Raw genomic sequence first — 21,225 nt, 5'->3', positions numbered from 1 at the left:
TGTCGTTCGCGAACAAGCCGGCTCTAAGACCCTGATGGCTCACTTAACCCCGCCCGATGCGTTAACAACCGCATGCGTTAACCGCGATGTTAACACATGTGTTAACAATGCGTTAACGTAAACGCAAGCGTTAACAGCTGTTTAATTAGGGAAATTGGAAGTGGAGTGGTGAGGGATGACTGACTGGCCTGCGACTCCCTATTATATATATAATAGGGAGCTGTTCAGGAGCCAGAAGAGTCGGCTCTTCTTAGTGAGCGGAGCCTAATGATCCAGCTCACTAAGAAGAGCCAGAATTCCCATCACTAGGGCAAAATATTGTCAGGTGCATCCTAGAGCCAGAGCGCCCACTAGAGGCAAGAGTCAGGGTTTAATAAGTGTCTTACTCGCAGTGTGCGAATCATCTCGTGACCTTTATCACTAGCTCTGAGCTCTGTCCTGATTATAGTGGATTAGTCCCTGTCATGTATGAGTCACACGTGTAACGTCAGCACTGGTGATGCCAACAAATTCTACACGGCTTGTGTTATCAGAGCCAGGGAACAACACATCCTACCAGAAGAGGCAAATGACCTTTATGACAACCCCTTTATTATGTCCTTTAAATGAAATCTACCATCAGAATCCATCCTGATAAACCAGGGACATTACTCATAGATCCAGGCATCGAGACTCTGGTATTCATTTTATATTTGTTATCCTTCATTCTAAAATCAACTTTTAAAATGATGCTAATGTGCCTGAGGGGGGCTACCCTAGCCCCTCTATGATCTGGCTTTACAGACCATTAACTTCCCCCTCTCTCAGCACTGAGAATACAGCAAAAAGCGCTGACTGGACAAGTGCTGAGGGAGCAGGGTGACACAGTGTAACAGCCTATAAAGCCAGATCACATAGGGCAGTGATGACTAACCTATGGCACTGGGCACTCAGGCCATCACCAGAGATGACTCCAGGTATCTTCCTGCAGTCCCAGGACTTGCTGTGCACAGAGCTATATTAAAGTGACAGCGCTACCTGGGACTGTTTTCTGCCTTATTGGTGTCCTCAGGTGCCGGTATCAATGAAAACTGTGACAGAGAAGGGAGTATAAATCACAAATTAAATTTCTGTGTTGGCACTTTGCGATAAATAAGCGGGTCTTTGTTGTAGTTTGGGCACTCGACCTCTAAAAGGTTTGCCATCACTGACATAGGGGCTATAGTTATGCCCCCAGAAGGAAGGAGGCCCCGGATAACAAATATAAGAACCACCGTCACTGTTTATCATGATGGATTTTAATGATAGATTTCCTTTAAGTGCTGCACAGTAGAGAGAAGACCTGAACTACAATGATTTGCCGATATTTATCTCACAGCATTTTTGTTCTATAAGTAGTAAACTATAAAATATGTGTGTAAACAAATTTGTGATAGAAACATAACTTTAGGGACGTGGTTGTGTAGTTGTCCTCTCGTGTTACATGTGTAGTTGTCAGTCTGTGTGTAGCTGTGTGTTGTCGGCCCGTGTAGCTGTGTGTTGTCGGCCCGTGTAGCTGTGTGTTGTCGGCCTGTGTGTAGCCGGCCCGTGTAGCTGTGTGTTGTCGGCCCGTGTAGCCGTGTGTTGTCGGCCCGTGTAGTGTTATGTTGTCAGCCCGTGTGTAGCTGTGTTTTGTCGGCCCGTGTGTAGCTGTATGTTGTCGGCCCGTGTAGTGTTATGTTGTCGGCCCGTGTAGCTGTATGTTGTCGGGCCGTGTGTAGCTGTATGTCGTCGGCCCGTGTAGTGTTATGCTGTCAGCCTGTGACCCCCGTGCCGCCCCTTCCCTCTCCCTGTAGTGACACATCATCGTACTGGCAGCAGTGAGGGCAGTTCCCATAACTAAGATGTCCGCCGCGGCCTCCCCCCCGGCCGTGCCCTGTCCTCAGCCTCCTCCCGGATCTCACGCAGCTTCCTGTTGAAGACGTGGCTCCGGTCCTGCCATATTGTGCGGAGGACCGTCGGAGGCCGATCAGCAGGACAGGCCCAGTACCCGGCTCTAACTCCAGCAACCATGGTGAGCGGCGGGTGCGGTGCAGTGTGTAATGGCGGGTGTGTGGCGGGGATCGGACCGGGATCAGGATCAGGACAGAACCGGCCGGAGCGGTGACAGCTATGGGGTCGGGGCACCTGAGTGACTAATGACTTGTCTGTGGCTCCTGTAATGTGGCGCAGGTGACAGTCCCCTCCAGCTTATGGCGCTTCCTGGTTTTACCCGGAGACCCCTCAGCCCCTGTTCACACTCCATATTTATGCCATTCAGTCCTTCTATTTCCCGTCTCCGCTTGCTGTCCCTATAAAACTGTTTCCTGACCTGATATCGCAGTGTGAACACCGCCCTAGGTCTCTTTTCCAAATTTTCCATGTAAAAATTCTGTGGAGTTACAAAAACTTCAATGTACCAGGGTGTCAGAGCTGTTCCTGCTTTCTTTATGGGTGTTAATATCTCTGTTTGCTGTTGGTGATAAGTTTAGTGGTAGTTTCGGCTTCTTTGCTGTTTTCAAGATCTCCGTTTTCTGTCAGTGAACAGTAACTTTGTATTTCAAGGTTGAAAATGTGTGCGGATGTTATTGTAGTTGGATTGGGGGCCATAGAATCCTTTATGGAGTTTTGGTCACTATTACAATACGCTGATACATTGTAGCAAACCTTCTGCAGTTGAACAGAGTATAAAACTCCTCTCAGTCTCGTGAAGTGATAAAGTATTTGTCTGCCCCCCCCCCCCCCTTCCTTCACCTTATGTGACCCGAGATTTAGGACTTTATTGCCCAAGGCTTCAAAAGTTTCGGGTTGTGATCTCTTTGGATCAGAATTTTGCCTCTGACCCCCTGGTGAGTAGCGCCATAGTAGTGTCTGTACCGGTCTGGCGTACCCATAGGTTGGCAAGTTTTTGTTTCCAGCTCTAGAGCGATGACCTCACAGACCACGTCACGTGACCTCTGCGCTGGTGATGTCATCACTAATGGGATTTTGTGTTGGGTCTATAATGTTAATCCGGAGAGTGCGTTGTCTTGCAGGTGCTGCTCGCTGCCGCGGTCTGTACGAAGGCCGGTAAGGCCATAGTGTCCCGACAGTTTGTGGAGATGACCCGCACCCGTATCGAAGGACTATTGGCGGCCTTCCCGAAATTAATGAACACAGGGAAACAGCACACGTTTGTGGAGACGGAGAGCGTGCGCTACGTGTACCAACCCATGGAGAAGCTCTACATGGTCCTCATCACCACCAAGAACAGCAACATCCTGGAGGACCTCGAGACCCTCCGACTCTTCTCCAGAGTGGTAGGTGCTATGTGTATGACGTGGTACAGCCGGGGCCCACTGTTACTGTATTACCTGGTGACATGCGCAGGAATATGACACTAGGACTCCGGCCATCACAATCCATCAGGATAAACCAGGGACACTTCCTCTTAGATCCAGGCACCAGGACTGTTGTAATCTCCTTATATTTGTTATTCCTGGCAGCCTTCCTTATATAATCAACTTTATAACTATGCTAATGAGCCTGAAGGGATCCTGATGTGTTACCAGATCCTCTTCATGCTGCAGATTCACAGGCTGTTACACTGTGTAGTATGCTTCTGTTGCAGTGTGATTACATCAGGAAGACGGAGGGGGGGAGCAGAGGGAGGGGAGACAGTGTAGCAGTCTGTGAATCTGTAGTGCAGAGGGGCTCTGGGAACTGCACTAGTAGACTTTGCTGCTAATTATCATAATGTTAAAAGTTAATTTAGGAGGGAGGACGTGGATAACTGGTTGTATGAGGGTTCTTGGTTTTTCATGCTTTATCTTGATGGTATATTTCCTTTAAAGGGATTGTACACATTTAGCAAATAATTGATATTGTTTGTGTAATGAAAAGTTGTACAATTTTCCAATATTCTTTTTTATATCAATTCCTCACGGTTTTCTAGATCTCTGCTTGCTGTTATTCTATGGAAATTTTTATTTCTAGTTCTTATGGATCGAAATCTGCCCCTGGTCGTGTGAGGTCACACAGGTGCACGGCTCGTTATATCCCTGGTCGTGTGAGGTCACACAGGTGCACGGCTCGTTATATCCCCGGTCATGTGATGTCACACAGGTGCACGGCTCGTTATATCCCTGGTCATGTGATGGCACACAGGTGCACGGCTCGTTATATAACACAGCTCTGATTACTCTCCATGCACCTGTGTACCATCACATGTCTTGATACACTGGAAGTAAACAATGAAGCTTCCTATATTATGACAGCAAGCAGAGATCTAGAAAACTGTGAGGAATTGATACAGAAAGTATATTGGAAAATTGTAAAACTTTTCATCACACAAGCAATATCATTTACTTGCGGAAAGTGGACAACCCCTTTAAGGTTGAGTAATTAGTTTGATCCTGTATCTGGGGGATATATTTGTTCTTATCTGACTCCCTTCAACAATCAAATGAATAACTATGGTGACTTGCATCCCTTTTAGTTGGCGACTCTTTGTTAGTCACATTAGGGGGCACATTGGATGCAATTAGTTGGCTGAAATAGCTGTAGGTACAGTGGAGGGTCAGCAAGCTAATGCACTAGCTGTTGTGAAACTACAATTCCCAGCATGCACTTGTCCTGTGGTTCTCCCATAGAGTGACTGGAGCATCCTGGGAGTTGTAGTTTCACTACAGCGGGAGTGTTAGAAGCTGCCGATCCTTTATGTAAACTAGTCCAGTACTTAGGGAGGAGGTTACAGAATAATAATTAGATTAATAAGACTTTCTTTGGCGCCGTCATATACCACAGCGCTGTACAGATTATGGGGACATCTACGTACTACATAAGACATTACACATTCGTAACCAGGTCCCATGAAACAATAAGAGTGAGAGCCCTGGACCCAAGAGCTTACACTCTGTGAATTGATCCTGGTTTAGCAATTGAATGGCAATTGGGATGACTCCTGTATAAAAAGTTTTAAAAACTTTTAAAAAATGTAAGCATTCCAGACACGTTAATGGCGTGCACACACTAAAAGCGTTATCCAGGGTCTTCCCTAGAGGGGGGCAGGAGGAGATGTTTGTTGCCCAGTGGTTCTTACATGTAGTTGCGTCAGTGTTTTTTTTAAAATTAGGCTGATGGTGACCTTGGAGCACGGAGCTCAGATGTCATTGACCCTTATCTGAAGGGTCCAGAGGTCGTACTAACTTCTAGGCCACTTTAATTCCCCCTGACTGGCACTTATTCTTATCTCATTGCTGCATTATAGGGGTCCTGATCCAATTATGTTCCCATGACTGCATTATAGGGGTCCCGATCCAGTGCGGCTCCCATCACTACACTATAGGGGTCCCGATCCAATTCTGTCCCCCCGGCTGCATTACAGGGGTTCTGATCCAATTCTGCTCCCATCACTACACTATAGGGGTCATGATCCAATTCTGCTCCCATCACTACACTATAGGGGTCATGATCCAATTCTGTCCCCATGGCTGCATTACCGGGGTCATGATCCAATTCTGTCCCCGTGGCTGCATTACCGGGGTTCTGGTCCCTGCATGGGTTGATGTATTAGTCATTTTTTTTTTCCTCTTAAGATTAAAGGGAACCTGTCACCAGAAGGGTATATTTTAGTGGGGGCAGATTCCCACAGATACGGTGCACGGCATAACATGCTTTTATCATAGCTTTGTGGTCTTTAGTTGGTGAAATAATCGGCGCTGTGGTGCACATGGCTCCCTGCAGCATTATTTCACGAACTAAAGGCCACAAAGCTATGATAAAAACATGTCGTGCGTGGTGTCTGTGGGAGTCTGTCCCCACTGATATATACCCCTCTGGAGGCAGGTGCCCTTTAGGAGCAGCTTCAAATGGGCCCCTATAATTCCACATATAGAAGAAGAGCGGTCAGTGGCACTTGTAGATTTCTGGAGCCACAACAAACCCCCTAGAAGCAGTCATAGGGACCCCACAGCATGATAGGAGGGAGATGCTGACCTGTCTATGGGTGTCTGCTCCATGGCCCTAGTACTAGGAATGAATGGAGACGCCCTGTGAGGGGCACACAGCTGCCCTCCCATCCTGCTGATAACCTTTCCGGCAGGTACAGGGCTGCCGCCACTTACGCATTTCGCTTCTCCCATCCTCAGGACCACCATGCCAAGGAGTAATGCCCCTGGAGTAACCTTCCCAGTGCAGCGCCCCCATAGCTTACATAGGGGGGCCCCTTCTCCTGCACACTGGCAGTGATCCCTCTGATCTAGCGGATTCCACATATCCAGTGGGTTATAATTGGAGCATCCTACGGTATTCCGCGAAACCGCTATGTATAGAGGGTATTTCTTGAGTGGTTAGTGTCTGTACATCTTGCCATGGTGAGTTGCATTCTGGGAATTGTATCTTGGACTCCATAGTGAGAAAGAAAGCAAGTGATGTTCAGCGGTGCGGCCTGTGAGCTCTGCTATGCGGGTAGGGCTGTGTTTGTTAAGTGATTTAACATAGCAACCAGCAGGGGCTTTGTGTAATCCACACTCAGCGCAGGTAAGAGACTGCCCCTTTACATGTTAAAGGGGTTGTCCAACCAAAGTTACTTATTCCTTATTAAGGGGATAAGCTTCTTATTGGTGAGGGTCAGACCCCCGGGACCACCCTAGTAATGTCAGGGACTCATGGACGTAACAATTTTGGGAGAAAGCGACTTGAAATCTGTATGTTAATTTGGATAGTGGCGCACGAGGAGATGCATCACTCTCCTTCCTTTCACCGACTTATACACAGACTTCTACTCTACCCAGGCACCCACACTACAGCTAGCGATGTGCATGGTGTAGCGGCTGTGCACCTTGTACCCTATTGATCTGATATTGATGGACTTTCCTAACAATAGGTCATATATTACTCCTGGAGACCCCTCCTCTGTTCTTTTATTAATACCAATTCTGCAGAATCTTTTCTCATAACTTTGTGTTATTCCTTCCTGAAATTTGTGACTTAATTGACAATTGGGTGTTACCCTCTTTCCTTGTGACTTGGCACCGATTGGACAATGTCTGACGACCCCTAATGTCAAATTAATCACAGGATTTACAGAGAAAAGAGCTATAAGAAAGATCTCTCCAGAGTTTGTTCATGATGGGACATACAAGGGATGTCGGGACAAGTGAGAGGTCGTCTATCACATGTATTAGTGATGTATAACCCTTTCTTTTTCCTCTCCGTTAGATTCCTGAATACTGTCGAGCCCTGGAGGAGACAGAGATTTCCGATCATTGTTTTGATCTTATATTTGCATTTGATGAAATTGTGGCTCTGGGATATAGAGAAAATGTCAACCTGGCCCAGATCCGAACCTTCACCGAGATGGACTCACACGAGGAGAAGGTCTTCAGAGCGGTCAGAGAGGTGAGGTCCAGGCTGCAGGCGCATTACATCCATATAATATCGAAATATACCCCCGTCCCTTCCTGATGACATCTGGGATGAGCTGACTATGGCTCCTGTGCCTTTAAGATGTTGATGGCATAATAATAGTCCTAGATAATTGTAGAGCTTCTCCGATGTTACACGCTCAGGAGTACAAGCTGTGTGTTACATAAACTCTTACTAAATATCGCTGTCAATTTTTTACAGACCCAAGAACGAGAGGCAAAGGCAGAGATGAGACGTAAAGCTAAAGAGTTACAGCAAGCCAGGAGAGACGCCGAGCGCCAGGGCAAGAAGGCGCCCGGGTTCGGAGGCTTTGGAAGTTCTGGTGGTTCCTCTATGTCTAGTAATGCCGCAGCCGTCATCACAGAGAACATCATGGAGCCCGAGAAGACAAAGTCTGCTCCTATACCAACCAGGTAACCATAGGATCTAAACAGGTCGTACATCTCATATGGACACTCAACTAGGAAACCACTATTCATCCTCACTACACAGGTTCTTAAAGGAACACTCCAGTCACAGCTGGTGGATTGAACTATACCTTGTGCAGGACCTGAAGCAACAAATAGGGCTCCAGGAATACAATGAAATCTAATCCTGCTCCTCCCTTCAGGCCCTGCACCCTGTGTTATTCAATTAATTGGCTTTGACTGGAGAGTTCCTTTAACTGCCTTGAATATTTTGTGTATTTTCAATAGGCAAAGGTAAAGTAGCAAGGCGATGTCTTCCTCATGTCTTCTAGGCTTCTGTGTGTTTCTGCCTATACTTGGCTCACATCTTGTCCCCCTGCCTCCTTCAGGATCCTGTGCCTCTTACACCTCACCTTGTCTTGGCTCCTTTCATGTCCTCCTGTCTCCTCTAGGCTTCTTTCCTGTCCCCTGCCTCGTTCGAGCTCATGTGCCTCCTGCCTAGTTGTGGCCCCTGTGTTCCCCTACACCTCACCTCCGCTTAGCTATGTTGTCCTTCCACTCTCCTTCAGGTTTCTCTGTGTCCTATGTTCCCCTTTATTCCACCTCCTTTAGGCCTATTGCCCACAAGTGAGTTTGATGTGTCCAACTCACATCGAACTTGCTGGACCGTCCAGCCCAAAAGCTCAGCCACTAGAACTGCACTCGGCATGTTGGTTCAGTTCCAGTTGCAGAGTTTTGGGGCTGGACATTTAAAGGAATTATTATTATTTATATAGCGCTCACAGATGACGCAGCGCTGCATAGAGCTTGTCAAATCAGTCCCTGTTCCCCATGGGATCACAATCTAATCAACCTACCAGTATGTTTTGGAGTGTGGAAGGAAACCGGAGGACCCGGCATTTACGCTGTGTATGTCTATGTCCTCCTATATGTTCATCTGCCTCTGTGAATATTTAGAGAATATAAAATTGCTAAGTTTTTACTGACCCTGGATGGTTGTGTGAAGCTGGATCCGCTACATGTTTTTGCTTGTGCTGGACCTCGTTCAGGCCCCTCTGTGTGTCCTGTGCCCGCTACACCAGACTATACCATATCGATTACTACTATTAGGGGACAATAGATATTATCAGAACCAGAAGGTATCCCTACGCTCATGTAATGTGTATGGAGTGATTGGTCTTATCTGAGATTTTGGTACTTTTCATAGATTCTTTGTTCTAAAATTTTAATTGTTCTTCCAGGCCTTCTGGTAGTAACAAAGCCCTGAAACTCGGGGCCAAGGGAAAAGAAGTGGATAACTTTGTTGACAAACTGAAATCAGAAGGAGAGACCATTGTTACCCCGGCTGCTGGCAAGAGACCCTCAGAAGTGGCAAAGGTCCTGCCGCCCCCGGTCAATGTGGAGAGGTGAGTGAGGAGGCGGCAATGCTCTATATTATTCCTAGAACAGTGTCATTACCTTTATGAGATGGTAACATCCTATTTGTATCCAGTGTTCATCTGAAGATTGAAGAGAAGATCTCCCTGACCTGCAGCAGGGACGGGGGGCTGCAGAACATGGAGGTGCACGGCCTCATCATGCTCAGGGTATCCGATGACAAGTTTGGAAGAATCCGTGTGCATGTGGATAATGAGGACAAGAAAGGGCTACAGCTGCAGGTAATGATTTCCCTTACGGGGTCCTCTAGGCACCGCTGATTCTCGTCATGTGATGGATCCACTCACACTTATGTCTTGTATCCGCAGACTCATCCAAATGTGGACAAAAAACTTTTCACATCTGACTCCTTGATCGGACTGAAGAATCCAGAGAAGTCCTTCCCCCTTAATAGCGACGTTGGTGTCTTAAAATGGCGACTACAGACAACAGATGAGGCCTTGATACCTCTGACCAGTGAGTAGAGTTTGTGAGAAAGATATTGTCACACGAGACGTCCATGTTCTACATATGGGTGATGAGTTTGGTTGGGGGATGATGCTTTGTCTGCCTTTTCCAGCATTACCGTAAAAGAATAGCTCCATTCCCTTTGTAGTGGCCAATCTGTGTAACTGCAGCTTATATTTAAGTTTACCTGGAAACAACTGATTAATTTGGATCTTGAGTGTTGTGTACCCCTATAGTCTATTGATTGCTCCATATAAAGAACTTCTCTAAAATTCTATATATAATCCTATTAACGCTGTGTTGGACTACATGCACACAAACATTTGCTATTATCCTCCGAGTGTTTTTTTTTTCAGCGGTTTGCGCATTGACAGATTAACTTCAATGGATCCATGTACATAGAAATCTGGTGTAACATAAAAAAAATACGGACACCACTGGACTTGTGCATTTGCTGTCCGTATTTACAAATCAGTTGTATGGTAACACAATCAAGTTGGGGCGAGATAGTGACATAATTTGCCTTTCACCCACACAAACGGGTGATGGATGACTCAGACTTTTTGCGGACACACGACTTGGTGACGGATTACACATTGAAGACGCAAAAAACGGATCATATTTGTGCACATGGAGCTTTGCGGAGAAGCTTTACCTGCATGTGGTGTATTGGAGACATCATAGCCACAAGTCTCCATCCACCAGCTCTAAGACAAATGGGGAGTATAGATAATGCTGATTCTCCTAAGTTTTATAAATGGTTACCCCTCATGTACACACTGCTGAAGCTCTAAAAACTTGCATCTTTTTAATTTTTTTTAAAATTTTTTACTCTAGTTAATTGTTGGCCTTCAGAAAGTGGAAACGGCTGTGATGTAAATATAGAGTACGAGCTGCAGGAAGACAAGCTGGAGCTGAATGATGTGGTTATTACCATCCCATTGCCGTAAGTAATGAAGCAAGAGATCATTTCTTATTATTCATTTCTTATTTCATAGATATATATATGAATGATGGTCTATCCTTAAAGGGCCTCTACCACCAGGATGAAGAACTGTATGCTAATGAGCCTGAGGGGCTCCATAGTTGTTAATGGAGCCTGGAGCCCCTAGGGCTCATTTGCATACAGTCTTTCATGCTGGTGGTAGATGCCATTTAATAACAGATCTGTCAGGGACTCATTTTCTTACTTTTATATGTCAGGGCCGGAGTAGGGGCTCCAGTGATCGGAGACATTGATGGAGACTATCACCACGACAGTAGAAGGAATACACTCGAGTGGACTCTGCCTGTTATCGACTCCAAAAATAAGAGTGGAAGTCTGGAGTTTAGCATTGCCGGCCAGCCCAACGACTTCTTCCCAGTTACTGTCTCCTTTGTGTCCAAGAAGAACTACTGTAACCTACAGGTGGGTATACGGGTGTACAGATGCATTTTATTGTGTGTATGTATATATATGTGTATATATATATATATATATATATATATATATATATATATATATATATATATCGTATATACTCGTGTATAAGCCGAGTTTTTCAGCACAAAAAATGTGCTAAAAAACGTCCCCTCGGCTTATACACGCGTCACAAGTCACATTAAAAAAAATACTTATATACTCACCCTCCGGTGGCCCCGGTCTGCAGCGCTGCTCCCACTATGTCCACGCGGGTCCTCTTCTGGCTCCTGCACCCCTTTTCTGTGTGATGTACATCGCGCTGGGGGCCGCCATTGCTCTCTCCGGGCTGCTGACGTCATACTAGGCGCCGCCGGGAGAGAGCAATGGTGGCGCCCAGCGCGATGTACAGTAGGCAGGAGACGGGCGCGGAAGCCAGAAGAGGACATCTGGGGAACAGCGCTGCAGACCGGGGCCACCGGAGGGTGAGTATATAAGTTTATTTATTTTTTTTTAATGCTGGGCAGTGCTGTATACTACTGGGGGCAGGCCGGGCAGTGCTGTATACTGCTGGGGGCGGGCCGGGCCGGGCAGTGCTGTATACTGCTGGGGGCGGGCCGGGCCGGGCAGTGCTGTATACTGCTGGGGGCGGGCCGGGCCGGGCAGTGCTGTATACTGCTGGGGGCGGGCCGGGCCGGGCAGTGCTGTATACTGCTGGGGGCGGGCCGGGCCGGGCAGTGCTGTATACTGCTGGGGGCGGGCCGGGCCGGGCAGTGCTGTATACTGCTGGGGCCGGGCCGGGCAGTGCTGTATACTGCTGGGGGCGGGCCGGGCAGTGCTGTATACTGCTGGGGGCGGGCCGGGCAGTGCTGTATACTGCTGGGGGCGGGCCGGGCAGTGCTGTATACTGCTGGGGGCGGGCCGGGCAGTGCTGTATACTGCTGGGGGCGGGCCGGGCAGTGCTGTATACTGCTGGGGGCGGGCCGGGCAGTGCTGTATACTGCTGGGGGCGGGCCGGGCAGTGCTGTATACTGCTGGGGGCGGGCCGGGCAGTGCTGTATACTGCTGGGGGCGGGCCGGGCAGTGCTGTATACTGCTGGGGGCGGGCCGGGCAGTGCTGTATACTGCTGGGGGCGGGCCGGGCAGTGCTGTATACTGCTGGGGGCGGGCCGGGCAGTGCTGTATACTGCTGGGGGCGGGCCGGGCAGTGCTGTATACTGCTGGGGGCGGGCCGGGCAGTGCTGTATACTGCTGGGGGCGGGCCGGGCAGTGCTGTATACTGCTGGGGGCGGGCCGGGCAGTGCTGTATACTGCTGGGGGCGGGCCGGGCAGTGCTGTATACTGCTGGGGGCGGGCCGGGCAGTGCTGTATACTGCTGGGGGCGGGCCGGGCAGTGCTGTATACTGCTGGGGGCGGGCCGGGCAGTGCTGTATACTGCTGGGGGCGGGCCGGGCAGTGCTGTATACTGCTGGGGGCGGGCCGGGCAGTGCTGTATACTGCTGGGGGCGGGCCGGGCAGTGCTGTATACTGCTGGGGGCGGGCCGGGCAGTGCTGTATACTGCTGGGGGCGGGCCGGGCAGTGCTGTATACTGCTGGGGGCGGGCCGGGCAGTGCTGTATACTGCTGGGGGCGGGCCGGGCAGTGCTGTATACTGCTGGGGGCGGGCCGGGCAGTGCTGTATACTGCTGGGGGCGGGCCGGGCAGTGCTGTATACTGCTGGGGGCGGGCCGGGCAGTGCTGTATACTGCTGGGGGCGGGCCGGGCAGGGCAGTGCTGTATACTGCTGGGGGCGGGCCGGGCCGGGCAGTGCTGTATACTGCTGGGGGCGGGCCGGGCCGGGCAGTGCTGTATATATATTACATGGGGGCTGTGACCAATCCATTTACCACTCTCGGCTTATACTCGAGTCAATAGGTTTTCCCAGTTTTTGGTGGTAAAATTAGGGGTCTCGGCTTATACTCGGGTCGGTTTATACTCAAGTATATACGGTATGTATATATGTATATATGTATGTATATATATATGTGTATATGTATATGTGTATGTGTGTGCATTACACAAAATGTATCCTGGACAACATGGTACAAACACACAATTGGATCTGACCAATAAACTTGTAATGCTGGTTATACATGGACATATTGAAGATTTACCAGAATCCAGTAATCTGTGCACAGTTTATGTTTGGGGCTTGCTCATCCATGAGTCACCTTTGTGTAACCAGCCTGACTGCATGGTTGTGCATCCATATGACTTTGTTTTGGCCGTATCGCACCAAGTTGTCTTAACCTAAACACCATTACTGTGGATTATTTCTGCACCATTTCCACTAAAAATCCTGCAGACATTTTTTATATAGATGTCCTAAAAACTTCTATCCTTTGTTATCCTGTATCAACAAGGTATGGTAGGGGGGGTATGCATCCTGCCCCTCCATTTTTATTTTTTTTTTGTCTTGGGGCGTACCAGACATTTCCTGAGCACATAGCTATCTCCAAAACTCTTATTGAGGATTGTGAGAGTTCTAGGGATACCTGGGCGCTGTGTTTCAACACTCCCATAGTATTGAATGCAGGACCTGTCCTTTCATCAGTTGGTGGGAATGGGACCTGTTCTCCAGTGGTTGGACCCCCACTGATCAGACTGTCATCCTAAATTAAAAAGCTGCAAAAAATGTCGCCCCCAGGTGGACGTGTTCACACTTAGCAGATGTGCTGTAAGTTCTGCAGCATAAGACATTTGCGGTCAAGTTGATTATTACAAAAGCGTCTGATATACTGTAAAGCATCATGTTTGCTTCAAGTCCTGGGAGGGGGACTAGGTGGGGGTCCATCAGCCCTTCCGCTTTTGAAAGGAACTTGGGGTGAATTGTGACACTAAAACACCCACATCTTCTTCTGGATTGGTGATTTCGTATCTCAAATCGCCCCGGAATGATTTTTAGGTGTGTGTCTAAGATAAAGAAAGCGTTCTTCTCTCTCCTCACTCCTGCGGCGCCTGTGCGTTGTGGCTGGTGAAGCAGTGAGCGTAGTGCACCCTGAGCTGTAGGTATAGTGCATGTGCAGTGAATGCAGGATTATGTCCTTGCTTCACTTGCCTTATGGGCGATAGGAGGCGCCAGTGCGGGATCTGGAGTTGTGATTGAACTTGTGTAAAAGTCAATAAGACCTATAGTTGGTTTAGGGCCCCAAATAGACTTAACAGGCCCTCTTTAAAGGGTTTGTTCCTCATGACAGGAAAGGGTGTTAGGAGGTGATCGGTCAAGGTCTGACTCTTGGGACCCCCATAGTAATGTGTGGATCAGTAGATCACGAATGCTCGACCTGCTGCTCCATTTAATTATATTGAAAATGGCACTTGCACCTATAGACAGTAGCTTCAGGGCACCCAACCTCCTGCTCCAACCATTTGTGAGAACAAAAACAACTCTTTCTGAGAGTCTGACTCTCACCTTTCCTCTTGTAAACTGTGGAAACAGGATAACCTTTAGGAAATCTACCATCAAAATCCATCATGATAAACCAGGGACACTTACTCTTAGATCCAGGCACTGTGACTTAGGTTATCTCCTTATATGTGTTATCCATGCCCTCCTTCCTTCTAAAATCAACTTTTAAAATTGCTGAACGGCTCTGGGGGGGGGAGAGGGGGGTAACCTCATGGTGTAGCTTCACAGGCTGTTACACTGTGCAGAAGCACTTTTCCCCTCTCCCACTGTGTTCTATTACACCCTGCTGCTGTGAGAGTACATCAGGCAGAGGCAGGGGGGAAGTGCTGCAGGAGGGGAGAGGGAGAGAGTGTAACAGTCTGTGAAGCTGTAGCACCCAGAGCCCTATGATCATTAGCATAATTATGAAAGTTAATTTTGGAAGGAGGGAGGCCATGGATAACAGATACAAGAAGATTCCCACAGTCACTGTGCCTGGCTCTATGAGTAATGTCCCTGGTTTATCATAAAATAAATGAATTTCTGCTTTTTTGGGAAAGTCTGATCCTCTCTGTTTTCTCCAGGTGACCAAAGTGACTCAGGTGGACGGCAACAGCCCCGTGAGGTATTCTACCGAGACGGCGTTTCTTGTGGACAAATATGAAATCCTGTAACCAGCTCCTCCGAAATGAAGGGTTTATCCTGGAATAAAAAAAAATTCTTTCAAATTTCTGACTAGAAGCATCTAAAGGGATTTTCTCTGCGCCTTGCACTTTTTTCGGGGGGCGTACAGAAAATCCAGATAAGTTCTATCCTGCAGATCTTATTCACTCCTTCCATGGAAAGGGGCAGCAGATTTTGTCCCATGTACTATTTTTATTTCCTACTTGCAGAGGGGACATTATGTGACGTTGTCCTGCAGGAGGCGTCCCTGCGCCCTTCCCCAATATCCAAGGAAAATTCTATTTCAAAGAAGAATAATTTATATATCTGTCCTGTTAGCAACACGTTTCCTTATATTTTTTTTTTTTTTTTTCATTTTCCTCTGGAATATTCTAATTTTTATGGTTTGGTTGTCATTTAGCCAATTTTTTTTTTTTCGGAGGCAAATGGAGGATTTTTTTGTGGGCAAATAGAAGATGTGTAATGCTGTAGGAGAATGGCGAGAGAGGATTGACGGGACGTGTTTTTGTAACCCTGTATAATGACATAAAGAATACACACATTCCATGACACAGAAAAATACTGTTCTGTAACCCAATAAAAAAGGAAAAAGTTCAGACTTAGAGTGATTTATTGTGTGATCTCTCAATGGGAGAGCCGAAGCTTTATGTAAAATGCCAAGAAATTTCCTAGGCGAGCACTTAGACAGCTCTTTTACTTTAGGTACTTAATGGGTTGGAACCCATTGTTATCAGTTTCTCCTACGTGTCTCCCCCGAAAGTAGTCCTAGCATTTTTCAGCCTTTAGAACATCAAAAGATAAAACCTTATAAGCACAGTTCTGGTGTTATTTTAAAGAAGAGAATCTCCTCTTTAACAATACACAAGGATGGTGTCTCTAGGTGTCACAGAACCGGACATCTCCACTGTTATTTTTACAGTTGGAAATGTGACTTACACCTCACGCTTCCAACTGTAAAATTAACTGTGGATACTTCCAAGACTGTGGCACCTAAAAGCAATCCTTGAGAGGAGATTCACCTCTTTTAAAATTACACCGGGACTGTATTTCTCGGTGCTACAGAAGTTATAGCTGATTATAATGTGCCCTCCCCTCCGGCCTGTCAGCATGAAGGTGGAGGGAGCTGCAGGGAAGAGGGAACAGACAGATGTGTTACAAGCAGCTACAGTGGAAATTGGTGCCAACTATGGAATTCAGGGATCGAGAGTTATTATGAAAGTCAAGAAAATTATGCCATGATAATATTTCAATAAAGTTGATCATTTTTTTTCCAAAGAAATGTGTATTTTTGGTTATGGAAAAATTAAACTGCTTGAGCTAAGTCTTAACCCATTTTTCTGAGCAAAAAAGAAAATTTGACCCGGTCTTATTTTTTGATAAACATGGTAGTTGATGAGTTGCAGATCTGTTAGATTCATTGGCTACCAGCTATGCTGTGGATAGGGGATAACTCTATAACAAGAGTCTCATGATCAACACTTCACCTATGGGAGACACAAGTCTGATTGCTGAGACTCCCGATGATCATAAGGAGCCGGGTCCCCTGTTCGGAGGGAGTGACAGTCTATGAGACTGTCTTAGCTGTCCATTCATTCACATGGGGAGCTAGTGCTGGTGGTAACTTGTAAGGGTCCAGTAGAACTATTGTTCTGTATATTGTGTGTGTACTGCTTGTTGTGTTATCTGCAAGTGTGTACTAAATATAGACATTTAGACAAGTTTATAAGCATGCATAGGTACGTGCAGCACACACAGCATGCATATGTACATTACATATATCTTTCTGTCAACTATGTATGGGATTTTTATAAATCCCATATACTATGCTCCACATTAATTCCGTATATTCTACATTATCAGCATAGTGAAAGGGATTTCTGACACTCCCATAGACAAAATTTAGGAAATTATTTTTCATCCTCACCAAATAAGTAGCACTATGCCTGCATGTAGCAAAACCCATCAGCTTGTGTCGCTAAAATATTATCCCAGACATTAACCGTAACCCACACATACATATACAAGTGGGAATTTCCTATGGAAAAATAGTCAGTATGTGACTTGTGGTTCTACATGACAATACAAGCTATTCCTGAATTATAAAAACCTTCAGAAACGTATTGTGTATTATGTATATATTGTTATCATCCATCCAAGAAATGTTCAAATACAAAGATACGGACCAAAAACTCCATAAAGGAAGGAAAAAATACAGATAAGGAGTCCAGGGAAAATATGTATGAGAGAGGGTCCTGTGTGTGTGTGTGTGTATATATATATGTATATATATACACATACATACATATACAGGTGGTCCCCTACTTAGGAACACTCAACTTACATTCGACCCCTAGTTACAAATGGACCTCTGGATGTTGGTAATTACTGTACTTTAGCCTTAGGCTACAATGATCAGCTATAACAGTTATCACAGGTGTCTGTAATGAAGATTTATTGTTAATCCTGGTTCTTATGACAACCCAACATTTTTAAAATCCAATTGTCACAGAGACCAAAAAAGTTCTGGCTGGGATTACAATGATAAAATATACAGTTCCGACTTGCATATCTTGTATGTAACCCGGGGACTGCCTGTGTGTGTGTGTGTGTATATATATATATATATATATATATATATATATATATATATAATTTAGTATGTGAGGATTAAATCTTGTCTCTTACCGAGACCCAAAGGAACCCTACTACCTATAACAAAGATCCAGAAAATCTCTTGATTTGAGAAGCTTCCTTTTAATATCTCCTCCTCTAATAGGACATGAGACCCTCTCAATCCCCATCCATTTAAAATACTGGGTTGCTCTGCTATGGACATCTCTAAAATGTATGGAGGCTGTCGAGACATTCACTGCATCATTGGTAATATCTGATAAAGGCGTCTGATTCTAACCTTGAGAGGGTCCTGTGGTATGACCAATGTACTGCTTATTACACTCTTCACATCTACTCATATAAATAGCATTATTCGTATTGCAATTTAAATATGACTCTATGGAATGTCTAATATTGGTGACACAAGAAGATTTCACAAAAGTTTCTCCCACCTCAATAAAGGCACAAGCTTTACATTGTGTGTCCCCATATTTATAGCATCCTACTACAAATAAAGGGGCATTCCAGGAATAAACATAATTCATATGCAAATGGATACTTAAAATATAAGCTAATATGTAATTAGTTGTTATTTAAAAATGTTGCTCCCCTTAGCAGAAAATGCTGATGACATAGACTGTAATGGAGAATTAAAATGCTACTGGCCCTTTAATCAGTCCGTTAATTTCCTCCGCGCGGTCCGTTGCAGAACAGAAGATGGCCGCTGGTCACATGTCCACATCACATGTCCTGCACCTGCCCGGGCAAGTCATGTGATCGGTTGGTTGCAGTGCATCCAGTATGGCCAGTGTTGTGGTGATGGCAGTTACACATCATTACTATGGTAACAGAGCAGCATAGTCTGTTACATCCTCACTGGGAACAGAACATAAGAGGGAGGAGGAGTTACTGAGAACTAAAGGATCATGGAACTTGTAGTTCCCAGTGGCGGCCATCTTAGTGATAACTCCACCTACTTTAGAGAGGCCATAAATTTTGTAAATCATAAAATCAAACTATTTAAGCTCCATTTTGTGACTAATGACATTGAGTATTGTTGTACTCATTTATTTAAAGCATAAAGGGTTTTTGTATCAGACGTTCATATTCCCGGAATACCCCTTTAAGCCAGGTTCGATTGAGGTCTCTGCTACTGAATAGACTCGGGGACAAAACACTGCCCGAAATGGGTGCTCTTCTAGCTACACATTTAATACCATCCTCTATGATGTTAGCTAGAATTTGATCCTGTGATAAAATAGGAATATACTTACAAACTACCTTGTTGATATCTTTAAATTGTTTGCTGTAGGCTGTAGAAAAAACCAAGGTGGGTTTCGATCTGATTTATTTTTCATTTTTTATTCCCATTATCTGTAGTGAGTTCTATTCCCTTTTTTTGATCTAACAAAGTATGTTGTTCCATATGTCTAAATTTGTCCTCCGCCTTCAAAATACTGCTTTTACTGTAACCCCTCTGGAACAGTCTATCTCTCAGCAACACCTTTTCTCTCTCAAAATCGGAGTCCTCCGAGCAGTTCCTTCTCAACCTCACTAGTTCTCCATACAGTATATTGTGCACCACATGTGGAGGATGACACAATGATGCCCGCCTGTAGGGGATACTCCTAACCCTATTATGCTCACTTATCAGTGTGACATCTAAAAACGGAATGCTGCCCCCCAAAAAAAGGAAGTGAAATGTAAATTCATAGAATTGTCATTAAGGTACATTACAAATTCTTAGAAGGAGACCTCTGAATCTCTCCAAACCCACACCAGGTCGTCTATATAACGGCCAAACCATACTATAGACCAGTGATTTTCAACCTTTTTTGAGCCGCGGCACACTTTTTATAGTTAGAAAATCCTGGGGCACACCACCAACCAAAATAGCGCAAAATGACACTAAAATAGTCATATTATACCTATAGTTAATAATATAGATTCCAAATTTATTTTACTGGCAGGAATGGTGGAAAGACACACACAAAGCTCTTCCTCAACAGTTCTAAGTTTCTCCCTGTTTTTAGTATATGGTGCTGATTATTATGTGGCTCATATACTGCAAAATAAAGGGGTACAATGAGAAGTACTATGGCCATGAGGCCAGAGTACAAGTGCCAGCTCATATACTCAGCATATGAGCTGGTACTTGTTGTACTCCAGCCTCATGACTATAGTATTTCTCATTGTTATATGCAGTATACTGCTGGAGTACTAAAAGTACCAGCTCATATGCTGAGTATTCTGCCAACAGTTCATATACTCAGGCAAAAGCTCATATAGTCAGCATTATTGGTGGGCATTACCTTGGCGGTGGGCAAATGTGAGAGTCTCTCCGGTTCAAAGCCTGTGCATGTGTTATTGTACACGTCTCCTACATTGTAAGAAGCCGTGACTGCGCATCGCTGCGCATTGCCGGGAAACAAAACACAGGGGGCACCATAGTTTGGGGAACTTTCCCCGCGGCACACCCGACCATGTGTTGCGGCACACTAGTGTGCCACGGCACACTGGTTGAAAATCACTGCTATAGACGCCTGATATGACTGAATTTATCTAAAGGTTTGCGTAGGAAATGAAGACCTTGCTCATGGGGAATGGAGGAATAGAGAGCAGTGACGTCACAATACCCCCATTTATAGTCTTCCTGCCATCTAAAACCTCTCATAATTTGTAATAAGTGTTTCGGATCTGGTTAGGGGTTGTAGGTAATAGTCGAGCCATTCACCGAGACCGGAGTGACTTCCTCATCTAGTATCTTCTCCAATTTATTTCGGACCGATGAAGTGGGATTGTGGGTTAGCCTCCGATATGTTCTATTATCCCCCAGTAATTCCTCATTAAGGGACTTGTATAGGGAGGCATTCAGCACCACTACTGCCCCCCCTTTATCTGCAGACCTTACAACTAGGTCCGGGTTCTTCTTTAAGTTGTAACACTGCATCCCTTTCCAACTTCGAGAGATTGTTTTGAGATCGATAACTACCCTTGCCCTTGATGGAGTCTACTATTTCTTGGAAGTCATCTTATATGGAATATATATATATTTTGTAGCTACTGCTAAAGATCTATGAGGTTCTTGGCACACAATTTGATATCATTGTGTGAGCCCATCTGCCACGTCAAGGCGACCTCATTCAGATGGGTCCCTTCACTAAGACTATCTTTTATTTTGTATAACAGGATCGCTCACATGAAAGAAATCCTGTTATACCTGGAAGTGTTAGTGTAGGGACCCACCAGAACGAGGAGGGAGGAGCTTCAGATGGTGCTCAACACAAGTTCATATAAGAAACAGAACTTCATCCATCTTATTGTACAATAAGAAGAGAGGGGAAGGGGATGGGTTAGAGAGAGGAGAGGGTACAGCAGATGGGCTAAAGCCAAGGGAGGGGGTAGAG

The 21,225-nt window shown here is 45.8% G+C and overlaps 1 protein-coding gene across 1 annotated transcript; it reads left to right on the top strand.

The window, feature by feature from the left end:
- The first annotated feature begins 1,852 nt into the window (after window positions 1-1,852).
- ARCN1 (archain 1) lies at window positions 1,853-15,801 on the top strand. The gene is made up of 10 exons (XM_072155560.1): window positions 1,853-2,032; window positions 3,033-3,296; window positions 7,198-7,377; window positions 7,606-7,817; window positions 9,053-9,217; window positions 9,304-9,469; window positions 9,557-9,704; window positions 10,533-10,641; window positions 10,899-11,103; window positions 15,106-15,801. The coding sequence occupies exons 1-10, from the start codon at window positions 2,030-2,032 to the stop codon at window positions 15,193-15,195; spliced, it is 1,542 nt and encodes a 513-aa protein (XP_072011661.1). The 5' UTR covers window positions 1,853-2,029; the 3' UTR covers window positions 15,196-15,801.
- The last annotated feature ends 5,424 nt before the right edge of the window (window positions 15,802-21,225 follow it).

This window comes from Engystomops pustulosus, chromosome 6 (assembly GCF_040894005.1).
Source record: "Engystomops pustulosus chromosome 6, aEngPut4.maternal, whole genome shotgun sequence".
NCBI lineage: Eukaryota > Metazoa > Chordata > Amphibia > Anura > Leptodactylidae > Engystomops > Engystomops pustulosus.
This window is presented reverse-complemented; position numbering and strand designations above follow the sequence as displayed.